At 63.9% G+C, this 14,908-nt stretch overlaps 1 protein-coding gene across 1 annotated transcript; it reads right to left on the minus strand.

The window, feature by feature from the left end:
* Window positions 1-279: 279 nt before the first annotated feature.
* Window positions 280-14,596, minus strand: NCF4 (neutrophil cytosolic factor 4). The gene is made up of 10 exons (XM_062201975.1): window positions 14,487-14,596; window positions 10,182-10,266; window positions 9,705-9,858; window positions 7,671-7,741; window positions 6,309-6,436; window positions 5,550-5,607; window positions 4,950-5,048; window positions 2,779-2,909; window positions 2,470-2,535; window positions 280-791 (listed from the first exon to the last, which is right to left on the minus strand). The coding sequence occupies exons 1-10, from the start codon at window positions 14,516-14,518 to the stop codon at window positions 596-598; spliced, it is 1,020 nt and encodes a 339-aa protein (XP_062057959.1). The 5' UTR covers window positions 14,519-14,596; the 3' UTR covers window positions 280-595.
* Window positions 14,597-14,908: the final 312 nt, after the last annotated feature.

Here is a 14,908-nt window from a genome sequence, read left to right on the forward strand (position 1 = left end):
GGAGATGGCAGCTGTGTAACTGCTGACCGGCTGGGACAGCAGGAGCTTCAGCTCAGGGGAGACCACCCCGGCCTCTGCTTCCCCCTGCTCCCCGTGGAATCCGAGCCCTGCCCCACCTCCACCCCACCCTCCCCTGCCTGCAGACAGCGGCAGCCAGGAACAGTGCCAGACCCTCCCCTCGCAGTGGAGGACTTGGTCCTGGCACAGCTCCTGAGCGCACCGGAGTGCACAGCTTTGCCGAGGCCAGTGGCCAGTTTTGGGGAGAGGGGGCTGGGCAGTGGGGGAGGGGGCAGAGGGGAGGGAGGGAGGCGGCAGGGCCGGCAGTTTCTCCAAACCCATGGACGTGGCCAGGAAGCGGGTGGCTGCATTTGAGACCCACGCCCTGGCCACCTGCCAGCTGTAAGTGCCCCAGCGGCACCGACTGCCTTTGCGAGGGAACGGTTTATTTAACGCAGAGAGAACAGGAACGAGCACAAGCCAAGCACAGTGGGAGCTCCGGCCTCGGACCCAGGGCGTCTGTGCCATCCCCTCGCCTCCCCTGGCCCTCAGCTCCCCTGAGGCCCCCAGGCACCCGCCAGGGGCCCGGGCCACCTGCTCAGGGAGCTGTGTTGTACACACTGTAGTTGTCTTTCTGGGTGACGTGCAGCTTCCAGGGGAAGAGGCGCTTCTGGGAGGGGAGGCCTCGTGCCTGCCTCACCATGAGCCCCACGTCCTCGTCGGAGAGCAGCCGGATCAGGTCCCCCTGCGCGTCCCGGTAGTTGAGGGCGATGTCCTCTCTCTGGAACTCCCGCCTGGGATGCGAAGGTCAGGGTTAATCCCGGGCTCAGGAGACCAGCCGGGGGCCCTGTGCCTAACGGCCTGGAGCTCCGAATCAGAGAAGGTCAGAGGTCGACACGCATGCGGCTCGTCCAGCCAGGCCCACCTCCCGTCATACAAATGGGGAAACCGAGGCCCTGGCGGGAGAAGGGACTCGCTCAGGAATCCAGCAGCACAGCCCGAAACCTCTGGGTGTGACAGCACTGAAGGCTTAAGAGCCGCCGAGGGCACGCATGTTTGCCCTAGCGGTTAAAATGCTGCACAGGAGCTCCTGTTCCACGTTGGAGGGCCCAGGTTCAAGTCCCAGCTCCGCTCCCGAGTCCGGCTTCCTGCTCACGCAGGCAACGGCTCAAGTACTTGGAGACCCTGCCACCCACAAGGGAGACCCGGGTCTGGCTGCTTGCTCCTGGGGGAGTGAATCACTGCATGGGGGAGCGCGCTCTCTCTGCCTCCCAAATAAATTAAATTAATTGATTTTTCACACTTTCCAAGAACCGTTGTAGTTCAGAAAAGTGAGCTTGGCTGGGTACGAAAAGCAGAATAAAGCCCCAGAGGGACACGTGTGCGAGGCCAGTGCGAGGCACCCAGTAAGCACGGCTGCTGCCTAGTGTGCAAGACGGGCATTCGTCTGCACACACACACACACACCTGCACACAGCACCCACGACACGCACACACACGGCATGCACGTCAGATGACCAGAGACGCCCAAGCAGGAGATGACGTCACGGCTCGCACGGCTCCATCAGAACCGACGCTCTTCTTTCAATGATGAGAGGGTCCTGCGGCTCGAGTACCTCTCATCCGAAATGCCCGGGAGCAGAGGTACTCGGGTTTCGAGTTTTCTGTGGTTTGGGAATATCTGCGCATGCAGAACAAGCGATCTGGGGGCTGGGACCCAAGTCTAAACACAGAACTCGTTTATGTCTCCTACACACCCGCTCCTTAGGGCTTCCGACACGTTCCTGGAAAATGCAGACTATGGGAAAAAACTATGCACGGATTAAAAAACAAAACAAAAACATCTGCACCAAAATGAACTGACCGCGGAAGCCCGTGTTCCCAGGAGCTGCCTGCAGGACCCTCAGACACGCAGCCTGGGCATCGCTGGACGCACTGTTTTAGCGCATCTGTGTTTTCATGGTAACCCATCCCGGGAGGCCAGGCGAGGGCTTTTCCAGGGGTGGGGTCAGGCTCCTGAGGTCTGGGTTATAGATGCTCAAGCCGACTTCCATGGTCAGAAACACAGTGCCTACGCCACTGCTTTATAAAATGCCTTACAACCCAGACCTGGGCTCAGGAGGTGGTGCGCTCCCCGGTGGTGGCAGGTGCAAGTCCAAGGGTGACAGAGGCTACTTCTAGCTGCAAGCCTTGTGACCTCAGCCAAGTCGCTCTGCCCTGTGCCCCCACCCCTGCGACTTGTCTCCAACATGGGAGGTGACCATGAACCTCAGGGCTGGGCTGTGGATACATTGGCAGCAAACAGGTGCAAGGCATCCACCCCTTAACATGCCTCCCCTCTGCCTCTGTTCCCTTCTCCAGGTGCCTGGCACCCCCAGCACCCCTGGTACCCCCAGCACCCCTGGCACCTCCCTGGACCCCCGGCACCCCCTGGCACCCCTCCTGGCAGACCCCGCCTCCTCATCCTCTTACCTCATGAGCTCCAGCAGGTCCTTGAACAGCGGAGTGCTGTTGAGGTCTTCCTCCACCGCGATGTCCCTGAGTGGGGACAGGCAGGGGTGAGGGGCCTAAGGCTGGAAGTGGGGCATAGGGCGGTGGGGCCTGGGGTTGAGGTTGAGCCCTGACATCCTGAGACAGTGCCGTGGCCCAACTAGAAGGCATCGGGAGCCACTGCAGGCTCTGGAGTGAGGGTGGACCAACATGGGAGTGTGGTCTGGGGGCTGGGGGTGGTAGGGATGATGAGAAGGGTGGACAGGCCCCTCCCCCCGGCGGGCCACGCACTTGATGGTGCTGACTGTGTCCTCATAGTAGTAGCAGCGAAGCCAGTTGGTGGGGTCGTCTTCCTCCGGGAAGTCCTTGATGATCTTCACGAAGGAGAAGGGGAAGATGCCCGTGGCTCCGCGGACAGTGCCCTGAGGAGGAAGGAGAGCGAGCAGCGCTGAGCTGGGCCCCGGAGCCCCCGCCCCTTTACAGGGGTGCAGGGGGAGAGAGGTGGCGGGTGCGGATGGGGCACAGGCGCCCCCTGCAGAAAGCAAAAACCACAAGGTCCACCCAAGACCCGTTTCTGTCTCGGTTGGGTCAAGATCTGAATCTCCGGAAAGCTGCTTTCATTTCATTCATTCATTCATTCACTCATTCACTCATTCATTCAACAAAGGCCTCTGGAACCCGAGAACCCGGCAGGCTCAGGACAGTCAGAAGAGAAAATCGCCCTTGTCCTCCCGCAACACTCATTGCGATGGAGGGTGGCAGGTGCAGCATGGGTGATCCGGAACTACAGGGAGGGGAAGCGAGCAGGGGAGGGGCGCTGGTGATTTCCGTTCGTCCTCAGGTACCCCCCAGCCCGCGCTCCAGGCCGCAGGGCCAGATGCCCACCTCTGCCGGCCCCCAGGCCGCTCTGGGCCTTGTGCACCTGCTCGCTTCGTCTTCACTGCAGCCAACAGAAAACTCGATGGGCCCCTCCACAGGCGCATTCACCCAGGCGCCAAGCAGCCCCGCCCTGTTCCCTGGCCCCTCCTTCAAGCTGAGGCCACCCCTACATGTGGGCCTTTCCAGAAATCAGGGGTGTCACCGCTTCCCGGACCTGGACAACGGCCCCGAGCTACCCCCGCGGCGTCTGTAAGAGCAGCTGCCTCCCCAAGACCGCGCCGGGACAGGGGAGTCCGCGGATCAGTCGCAGCCGCCCCTCCAGCCCCTGCACCCCAGGGGCCCTTCCTGGCCTGCACACCTGCCGTCTCCAGAACCCTTCCAGGAAGCCCGTGCACGGACTGGCTGTGCGTCACCCTGAGAGACAGGGAGACGGTGGCACTGAGCAAGGTTCCAAGGGTGCATACAGCTGGGAGGACCAGGGCTGGCGGCAGACGCCAGGGCTCCCCCTGAGGACCATTCGCTGGCCCTGGAAGGTGAGCGATGTCCCCTGTTAGGCCAGCGGCTCCCACCCAGGGTGACTCCGTGGCCAGGAGCAGGTGTCTATAGCCCCATGGGACCATTGCAGCTAGGGGTGCTGCTGGCATCGAGTGGGGAGCCCAGGGACGTTGCCACACACTTTCCAATGCCCAGGGCAGCCCCACAACAAGGAATTGGCCAGCCGCAAAGGGCAGTCACACCGCTGTTCAGAGGCCTGGCTACAGACCAAGAAATGAGCCTCCGTAGTTCAGCTCACCTCCCTGAAGCAACCCACATTTTGAGGTCAGAACCAGGCAGGCTCTGGGATTCGGGATTTCTGTGGCAGTTGTTCGCCTGTCTCCCTGGTGGCTGTGTTCCGTCAGGTTCCCCTCACCTGCCTGCAGCTCCAGGACTATCCTCACGTGGCCTTCCCTGAGCCCTCAGTCTGCCTGCCCAACACACATGAAGCAATCTCACCCCAACTCGCCCCTCCTCACGTCCATCCTCACCTCCTAACTCACCTCCAACATCACCTCCAACGTCACCCCTCCTCACTTCCAAACTCACCTCCTAACTCACCTCCTAACTCACCTCCAACATCACCTCCAACCTCACCCCTCCTCACCTCCATCCTCACCTCCTAACCCACCTCCAACATCACCTCCAACGTCACCCCTCCTCACTTCCTAACTCACCTCCTAACTCACCTCCAACATCACCTCCAACCTCACCCCTCCTCACGTCCATCCTCACCTCCTAACTCACCTCCAATGTCACCCCTCCTCACTTCCAAACTCACCTTCTAACTCACCTCCTAACTCACCTCCAACATCACCTCCAACGTCACCCCTCCTCACCTCCAAACTCACCTCCAATGTCACCCCATCCTCACATCCATCAACACTCCACCCTCAACTTCACCTTCATCTCCATCCTCACCCCACCCTCCCCCCATCCTCACCTCCACCCTCACCCCATCCTCCCCCATCCTCCCCCCACCCTCACCTTCATTCTTATCCTCATTCTCAGTCTCTCTCAACCTCACCTCCACCCTCACCCCGCCTCACCTCCAGCCAGTCCTTGTTGATCCGACTGAGCAGGAAGATCACATCGCCAGCCTTGAAAGTCAGCTCCAGTTTGCTGTTTCCAGTGAAGTCGAACAGGGCCTGGGGCAGGGCAGGGGAGGGGAAGAAGGAGGGGGCACTCTCGGAGCGCCGCAGGGCAGGGGCGGGCGGGAGGGAGGAGGCGCACTCGCGGGGCAGCAGAGTTCGTGTTCCCTGCTGTCCCATTCTGCAGAGGAGCACACTGAGGCACCGACAGGATGAGCGCCTTGTCTGGGGCCGGCCCGTTTGTTAGTGCGGGAGCTGGGACTGGAGTCCAGGTCTCCCTCCTTCCAGAACCAGCGGGAGGAGCACACGGGGGCGAAGGGCCCCCAGGACTCCCAGATCCCCGGTGCTCTCCACCAGGGCGCTGCCCACCGCCTTGTGCCCAGCGTCTGTGAGCTCCTAGAGGACAGGGCCTCGTCTGGGCCGCGTCAGGCTTCGGCACCCGAGGCAGGCCCGGCCCAGAGGAAGCCGCAGGCTCTCTGGGTGACAGGTGGGCAGACAGGTAGGTCACCCCTCCCAGCTGGGCGGGGCTCCCTGGTGTCAGGGTGGGCGATGGGGTACCTCCGCTCGGGGAGCTTCCAGGCGGTCGACGCCGCCGCCTTGCGGGGACACGCTCTTGCTGCAGAGAGAGAGGGGAGGGGCCTGTGAGCTCCCCGCAGGGGCCGGGAAGGCTGGGACCGGGATGTGAAGATGCAGCCCAGGCCTCCCCGGATGACCTGGCTCCTCTCACAGCTGCCGGGGAGCAGAGGCTGGAGCTCGGGGCCGCTGAGAGGGAGCCCGGGGCTCCGGGACACCTCCCTCCTGCTTGTCCTGGACTCGTAGCCACTTGACCTTGGCTTTGGCAGCCCTGTGCTATCTCAGTGGCTTGGGTTTTGGGCAGTGATTTTGTGCTTGGGGGGAGGGGGCTGCACAGGACTGAGGGGCTCCTAGGAGGAAGTCAGAGCCCCAGTGGGGCCCCAGGAGCTAAAACAAACCAGGGGGCTCTTGGAGGGACACTCATGGGGGAAGCCCCTCTTCCTTCCTCGTCCCACTCTTCCCAGGCACCCAGAGCTCCGGGCCGTCCCCCGTGGCTGCTGGGGCACCAGCCCTTCTGGGTGAAGGCCTGGTCTCCATCCTCCAGAGTTCACTGTCTCACGTCCAGAGCCCCTGCTGGCTGTCTCTCAGGCCCTGGGCTTGGTTTCCAAAGCCATCTACAAGACCAGGCACCTGGAGGGCCCAGGGATGGGGTGGGGGTGGTGTGGAACTCGCCCACCCTCCTGCTCTTCCTTCCGGAAAGTGGGGAGACGCCTGTGCAGCCGGAGCCCAGCCCCAGGCACTCACACTTTCCGGGTGCGTGGGCGGAGCCGGCGGAGCGCCTGTGGCACCTGCTCCGAGTCGTAGGCCGACTGGTAGAAGAAGATCCGGACGTCGGGGTCCATGAGCACCCAGACTGGCAGGCTGAGCAGGTGCTGCGGAGTGAGGGGGTGGGGTGGGGCGGGCGGTCAGTGGGAGGAGCTGATCGTCCTCACCCTCCGAAGTTAGCCCTCCCCCCTCCACTAATGCAGCCCAGGCCTAGTAAAAGAAGGAAGTTATTAGAAGAAAAGACCCTGGGAGCCAGCACTGTGGCACGGTGGGTCAAGCTGCCACCTGCAGTGCCGCCAGCATCCCATATGGGCACCGGTTTGAGTCCCGGCTGCTCCACTTCCCATCCAGCTCCCTGCTAATGCATCTGGGAAAAGCAGCAGAGGACAGCTCAATCCTTGGGCCCCTGCACCCATGTGGGAGACCTGGAGGAAGCTCCTGGCTCCTGGCTTCAGCTTGGTCCAGGCCTGGTCATTGTGGCTATTTGGGGAGTGACCCAGTGGACGGAAGATTTCCCTCTCTGTAATTCTGCCTTTCAAATAAATAAATAAATATTTAAAAAAGAACAGGACAGCCACTCAGCAGGCTGAAGCTAACTGTCAAGATGCTCTGCTCCCGGCCCCAGGTCACCATCACTGGGGGAGCTGGCGGCGCATGCGCCAGACGGGCACCAAGCACCACGTGGGTGACCTCGCCCCACCTCAGTCACCTGCGAGTTAGGATCAGAGAGGCAGGGGCAGTTGCCCAAGGTGGCAGAGCTGGGGCACCCAGAGGCAGCAGGCTGGGGAGCGCCCGAGAAACCCTATCTCCGAAGACGCCTCTGGGCTCTGAGGAGGGTGCTCCCAAGCCGCGGCTTGTATGCCCCCAGCGACGGGGCGCCCATCACCTCGGGCCTTTCCTGGTGGCCCTGATGGGTGGCATTCCTCTCCTGAGCACCGTGGCCTCGGCCTCTGCTCCTGCCCTCTATCCCATCTCACAGGACGCACCCAGGGCGGTGAAACCCCACCCGTGCTCCGGACCCTCCCTCCAGCTCGCACAGAGGCCCTGAGGGAGTGGGCGTGGCCTGGCCAGCTGTGCCCCTGGTTACGTAGGCGTGGCCATGCCTCTGTGTGAGCTCAGGGTGTCCCGGGCAGCGGGCAGGCACAGGATGGACTCTGGCCGCGCTGTACCCCGACGCCCGGTGCAGATTTGCGGCTACTGTGTGGCTCCTGTCCCCGCCCTGACCCCCAGAGCCCCAACCCTGGGTCTGTTCCCCTTCCCAGGTCCAGCAACCGAGGCCGCGGGCGCCCCAGGGGTGACCCGGGGCCCCGCCCCCGGCCTGGGCCTCCCGAGCCCCCGTACCTTCATGTAGGCGTTGAGGGCGGGGATCCGCATCTCCGCAATCTCCTGCTTCACACCCACGTAGACTTTGGCTGAGGAGCGGCAAAGGTTGTCAGAACCAGGCCCGCGCCGTGCGGCGGCTGCGGCCGCCCAAAGGCACCGCGTAGGCACCGTCCCGACCACCGGCCTGTGTCCGGGAAGGGCGCCAGCAGCAGCAGCTGTCTGTTCACACACACACAACACACACTCACACACACAGACACAAAGTCAGTTACACACATGCACACTCATGAACACACACATGTACACACATGAGTGCATGCAATACTCACACATGCCCAGACACACAGGCACACGTGTGCACTCATGAACACACACGTACACACTCACAAGTGCATGTGCACACAAGTGCATACACTCACACTCACACATGCACACATGAACACACACATGCACTCCCAGGTACATACACTCACACACATGCTCACACATACACACATGCACACACACAAGTCTCACACACTCACTCACATGCTCACTCACACATGTACACACATACACTCACACACACATACAGTCACACACACTCACATGCACACATGCATGTTCAGTCACACTCGTACACACACATGCACACTCACATGCAGACACACACATGCTCTCACACACATACAGTCACACACATGCTCACACACATGCTCTCACACACATACACTCACACACATGCACACTCACATGCAGTTTCACACACACATGCTCACACACATGCACACACACACTCACACACTCCCACGTACACACTCTGGATTCTGAGTTCCCACAGAACAGGACAAGGACCCGGCTCACAGCCGTGTCCCCATCACCCCAGCCCTGGCTGCACGTTCCGGTTACAGATTGTGTAGCACTCGCCCCACATGGGCTACATCAGAATCTCCGGGGGTGGGGGTGGGGGTGGGGGTGTGTGAAGACCCCTCAAGACTGTCCGGGCACTTCCGCTAAGCCGCCAAGGTCAGGAGCGGGGGACCAGAGACGCCCAGGTAAGCGAAGACGCGGGGTAGATGAGTGGCTCCTTTCTCAAAAGCAAGGCAGGGGCTCTGGGTGAGGGAGACAGCGGCGGCCAGCAAGAGGCAGGTGTCCCGTCCGGGAGCCTCCTCCGGGGCCAGCCCTCAGAGAGCCCCGCGGTGTCCAGTGGACGCGGCACGCGGCAGGTGGCAGGAGGGAAGGAGGGGAGAAGGAAGGCAGCCCAGGGAAGCCAGGGCTGACAGCTCACAACCCAGCGCAGCCAGGGGCCCCGCGGCGGAGCAGGGAGAGCCGAGCCAGGAGGGTGGTGGCTGACTTCTTGTCGCAGGAAGAAAAGAGCCCTCTGCAAGCTCTGGGCCCCCGGAGGCCGGGGAGGCTGCTTGGAGCCTGGGCAGCGGCCAAGGAGAGGGGCGGGCATGGGCCAGAGCCCAGAGACGCCTCCTCCCCACAGCTCAGCGCCCCAGCCAGCGGAGCAGATGGGGAGGAAAAGAGAGAAAGCGAGGGAGCTTGGAGAAGGGAGCTTGGTGGGGCCTCTGATGTCCAGGGACAGGTGCATGACGTCCCCTGGGTCCCACCCTGTAGGGCGAGGAAGGCGCCGTGGGCACCGCGGCAAACCCACCCGTGGCAGGCGGTGGGCTGGATCGGAGCTGTCCAAGGTGCACGTTAGGACACAGGCAGGAGGCAGGCGTGGGGGGCAGGGCACAAGCAGGCCCAGGTGAGGGAGGGAGGAGAGCCACAGAGAACTGGTGGGAGTCACAGAGCTGCCCTCCTGGAAGGAGGTGGTGGGGAGGGGACAGATGAAGAGGGACACCCCGTTGGTCCCGTCCCCGCTGCTCCCTCCAAACTGTGGCCTCCTGGGAGGTAGGCGGCAGAGCGGGGTGGCCCTAGGGGTCTTTGGAGGTCAAGGCTGCAAGGCCCGGGTGCTGGAGGTGGAGGGGGGCGTGTCCCAGGAGGACGGAGAGGTGGTGGGGGAGGGGCCGTGGGGTTGAAGACAGTGTGGGCGGAGCTGGAGGGAGAGGCCCGGCCGGCGCCCACCTGGGAGCGTGGGCAGGCTGCAGGTGGGGGCACCGCCCTTGCTGTCGGGCCCGAAGCGCTCCTCCAGCTTGCTCTGCAGGGCGTGGAACTGGCGGTAGCGGCGGTAGATGAGGTACTTGCAGCCCCCTTTCGTCTTCACCTCGATGACAAAAACCTGGGGACAGAGGTGGGAGGAGGGGGCTCAGGAGCGTGGGGGCCGGGCTCAGGGGCAGGTGCCGATCGTGTCTCAGCCATGGTGCCAGGTGGGGCCAGGTAATTCTACGCTGGGTGTGGATGGATGGGTCTGTCCCGGCGCCATGGCATGGCGGGCGGTGGCCCTGGGCTGTGCCCCCTGGGTGACAGCAGCAGCCCTGCCCCCAAATGCAATCATTGAAACATCTCTGGGGATCGCCAGGTAAGAGACGAGAGAGCTGGACATTCAGAGGAGGGAGGGTGAAGGTTCAGGGGTGAGAGTTCAGAGGTCGAAGGGTCTCTTACAAAGTGGCTGGTGAAGCCCCTCTTCTCCTCGATGTCGGCGATGTTGGCGGAGACGGCGACGTCATCCGGAAGCTGTTCGAAGTCGCTGCGGGAGGCCCCGGGTGGAAGTGCCAGTCACTGCCCTGGCGTGTGCCGGGGACCGCTGGCTGCGCCCCTCCTCACACCCCTGCTCGCGCCGGGCCCGCCTGCCAGCCCCGGGTGTGTGGACACGAGAAGGCACTCAGCGGACCTTGTAGGGAAGGGACCGGAGCGTGGGAGCCGCACGTGACAACTGCGGCACCTGCACTGTCTCTGCCAGGAGCCTCCCTGGTCTGCGGCTGGGGGCACGGGGGTCAACCAAGTCCCCACTGGCCCTGCACCGAGGCCCACAGAGAATGGACCGCACCCAGGTCGGGGATATGCTCAGGAGGAGGGGACTTCCAGGCAGGTCTGGCAGGTGGCAGAGGAGCCAGCCCAGCAGGAAGGGGGGGCAGTGGGGCCGGCGTGTGCAGCATGGCAGGTGTATGGCAGGTGCGTGGCAGGTGTGTGGCAGGTGTGTGGCGTGTGTGGCGTGTGCGGCGTGGCAGGTGCGTGGCGTGTGTGGTGTGTGTGGTGTGGCAGGTGTGTGCAGCATGGCAGGTGCGTGGCAGGTGTGTGGCGTGTGCGGCATGGCAGGTGCATGGTGTGTGTGGTGTGTGCGGCGTGGCAGGTGTGTGGCAGGTGTGTGGTGTGTGCGGCATGGCAGGTGTGCGGCAGGTATGTGGCATGTGTGGTGTGGCAGGTGTGTGCGGCATGGCAGGTGCGTGGCGTGTGTGGTGTGTGCGGTGTGGCAGGTTGTGGCAGGTGTGTGGCAGGTGTGTGGTGTGTGCAGTGTGGCAGGTTGTGGCAGGTGTGCGGTGTGTACGACGTGGCAGGTGCGTGGCAGGTATGTGGCGTGTGTGGTGTGTGCGGTGTGGCAGGTGTGTGGCAGGTATGTGGCGTGTGTGGAATGTGCGGCGTGGCAGGTGTGCGGTGTGTACGGCGTGGCAGGTGTGTGGCAGGTGCACAGCGAGCTCTGAGGCTGGGCGGGCAGGTGAGTCTGCCTGGGGAGGGGCTCGGTGCTGGGTAACGGGGCACCAGCCAGGGCTGTGGGAGGCAGGACGAGGCCGACTCAGCAGCTGTGCGCAGAGGCGAGGCGGGCAGGGAACATGCAGGCAGCATTGGGGGCCCCAAGGGGTCCAACCGAGAGCGATGAAGCCTGAGACGGGGATGAGAGGGGCACCGACGGGACGAGGGGCAGACATAGGGGACGCCACCCTTGGCCAACAGTACTTTAGCATTTGCCCCATCCCCTGCTCCTTCCTGGCTGACCAAGTGCCAATGTGGTCCGTGATGGCCATGTGCCAGGCCCGCACTGCGAGATCACAATGGGGCTGAGCCAGCCACACCGATTCTGTTTGCTGTTACCCAGCCTCCCTTGCAGCTTACAGAAGTCACGTGACTAGCTCTGGCCACTGAGACCTGGAGGCCATCTGGCACCAGGGCCTTCCCAGGGTTGTGGATAAAGCTGGCATTGTCTCCTCCTTTGAAAGCAGGCGTGACATGTGGACCTGCAGCAGCCACATTGCATCCATGAGGCAAAAATGTAAGGTAGATCCAAGGAGACTCTGGGGTGCTGGTCGTGACACCACGGAGCCATGGCGGCTTTGCTTGAGACGCCCCTGTGGATGCCCAAGCCCCTCAGTCTGCTGACCCTGCATCTCCAGCAACCACAGCACAGACCACTCTGCAAGCTGCTCCTAAGAGACCAGCAGCAGGATGCGGGCGCTGCGTGCATGTGGGGGTGGGGGGCAGGGTCTCGGCTGGGAGGCCTGAGCGAGGCAGGGCCACCTGCCCGGGGCTTATGGCTAAGTGCCTGGGGCAGAGGGGCCGGAGGTGCCGAGGGAGGAAGTGAAAACAGAGCTAAGGAGAGAGAGAGGCCAACCCGGGGGCGCGGAGTCTGACCACTTGTAGACAGAGGAGGGAACCATGACACTTCCGGTGTAGCCGCTGGGAAACCGGGCTGCTGAGCCCGCTGTGGCCCAGGCCTCTGCGCCGATGGGGACCTCGGGAGCCCCCACGGGACCCAGGGTACCCAGGGTTGGAACTCAGGCGGCTGCTGCCGGGCTGGGGGCAGTGCGGGCCAGCAGTGGGCAGGCAGAGGGAACGGTGGCTGGCAGCTCCCCACTCTCTGCACACGCCCCCTCCCCGGGACCCTCCCCACCCCTCCCCCACCTCGGAGGCAAAGTCATGAGGCTGCCACAGGAAGGAGCCGGGCCGAGTGGCCCTGAGCAGGGCAGGTTGGGAAATACCAATGCTGGCTGAGCCCACCCTGGGCGCACGCTGGGCGCCAAGTGCACTTCCCGGCCACGCCCCTCTGACAGATGACGACTCCCAGGGACGAGAGGGGAGCTCATGTACCCAGGTGAGCTGGGAGCCTCTTCCGGGCCTCGCGGCAGGCAGCTCCCTGCGTACCCCGTGCAGCCCCTCAGAGCTCTCAATGATTTCAGCAAACCCCACACGTGCCGACTGCAGGCCACGCACGCCAGGACCTGGCCTCTGCCTCATGGGATCTCACGGCTCCAAGGAGGAGTGAAGGAGCCGGACATCACGCCAATCATTCCTTAACGCAAACGGCCACCTGTGCTCCAAAGGGAGAGCAGACTGGCGAGGCTGTGGGGACGGGGTCTGCACCGTCAGAGGGCAGCGGGACTTGCACAGGCTGGGGTGGTCAGGGAGGGCTTCCTGGAAGAAGCAGTGCATCCGCTGAGAGGAGGTGGCCAGAAGTTGGAAAGACTTTGCAGGCAGGAAGTGCAAGAGGTGAGTTCAAGGAACCCCAGGAAGCAGAGCGGGGCTGTCTTGGTGCCTCCTGGGGGGACCCCGACTTCTCCTGGGGCTGGTGGGGGCGGAGGTGGGGGCTAAACAGGCTGACAGAGCGAGAGGTCAACGGAGGCCCCGGCCAGCAGGGACCTGGGGCAGGTTCCCCAGATGCTCTGGCTGCTCCCCGACCTGCACACAAGGACAGCAGCCGTGCCTCGAGAGCTTTGGGGGGGGGTCCTGGGGGCCCCTCGGGAGTAAGCACAGCCCTGAAGTCCCCCCAAGGCAGGCAGCAACCGAGTAGAACCGGACGAGCAGTAGGCGCTCCCAGGGGGCCGTGAGCAAGTCCCCTGCAGGGCTCTGCGTGACAGTGGCCTGGCTGGCCGTGCCCCCCCCCCAGTAGCCGCACCCTTGCAGACCCCGCCCAGGCCCCCGCGCGGCCCCCGCCGCAGCCCCGGCCGTCTCTGGACACCTGGTCCCGAGCTCGGGAGTCCACTGGATGAGCTGACCCAACTCCGGGCCAGCTCTCCTCCCAGGCACTGGAGGGCTGGGGGCCACCCGGCCCCAAGAGCTGGCTCTGAGCCCCCAGCAGGGTCCCAGGCGGCTGAAGAGGGGCGGGAGAGGCGGCGAGGGCGCAGGCCGCCAGGCTGGGGCTGGTGGCCTCGTGACCTCTGCACCCCTAGAAGCAGGAAGCGCCACAGGCCCCCAGCAGCTGCTGCTTCTGGAAACCTGGGTCTGCGTGTCAGGCCGGCTCGACGGGGGGCCTGGAGCCTGGCAGGTGGCACCGGGGAGTCCTTTGTCATTGTCGTCCCCCCCCACCCCGGGCCTGCATCTTCCCATCTGTGCGATGGCAGGGCTGGAGTAGAAGGCTCTAGAACATTCTGGAGCGAGCTCACAGACCCACGCCTCAGCTCACTCTGCAGCGCTGTCGGGCATGTGGTGTGCGGGTGGTGCTGTGTGTGCACTCCGGGTCAGCAGCGCTCAGAGCAGAAGCCCAAAGCCGGGTGGAGGAGGAGGAAGAGGGGGAGGAGGAAGAGGAAGAGGAAGCGTGAATATACACTGACTGCTATGTCCGTGCTCAAAGGAGACAGGGCAAGGGGTCAGACAGCAGTGGGCAGTCCTGGCAGGCTTCTTGGAGGAGGTGACATTTGAGTCAAGCTCTCAATCAAGATGGAGAACCAGCCGAGTTCTGATTCTGTTTGATGGGACCACAGTGTGGAACTAAAAGCCCAGTCCGGGAGCCAGGACACCTGTGTTCCCCTCTGGATGCCACCCACGTGTCCTGTGACCCCCCCCCCCCCGGGGACAGGTCACAGCCGCCTGAGCCTGGGCGTTCGCCTTTGCACCGGGGGAGGCGAGCCACAAATGGAAGCTTCCGCAAAGAGGTTCCGAGAGCCTGCGCTTCTGAGAATCGAGTCTGACTCAAGCCTGATCGCTCCGAGCTGGGCTCTGCTGTCCCCCAAGGCCTGGGGGCGGGCACCCCGCACTCACCTCTCCGCCCGCAGCTGCTGCACCAGGGCCATGGCCGTCGCTGGTCAGGGGAGCCGGGGCGCGTCCGGGTCTGGGCGGAGCTCACCTCTCACCTCCCCCAGTCACCTGCGCCCCTGGGAGTCCCCAGGAGCCCCTGTGGGGAGGCCACGCCCCTGCCTCTCTGGACCTGCAGGAGGCTCCTCCCCCAGGCCCACACTTCCTCTTGCTGCACCGCCCTGGGGCCCAGCGTGGGGGGGGGGGGAGTGCCCCACCTCGGGCGCCGGCGCCAGCTCCGGGGACTTTCTGGTGCCTCTGCCCTGATCGGGAAGACCCACCCCGCCTGCGCCCCGGCAGGCCACGCCACAAGGGGCCTCGCCACGCTGGGAGCCACTTCTCCCACTCCGGTCCCTTAAACCCAAACTAAGCTTTGCTCAAGCCATTCC

The sequence above is a fragment of the Lepus europaeus genome, chromosome 10 (genome assembly GCF_033115175.1).
Source record: "Lepus europaeus isolate LE1 chromosome 10, mLepTim1.pri, whole genome shotgun sequence".
Taxonomy (NCBI): domain Eukaryota; kingdom Metazoa; phylum Chordata; class Mammalia; order Lagomorpha; family Leporidae; genus Lepus; species Lepus europaeus.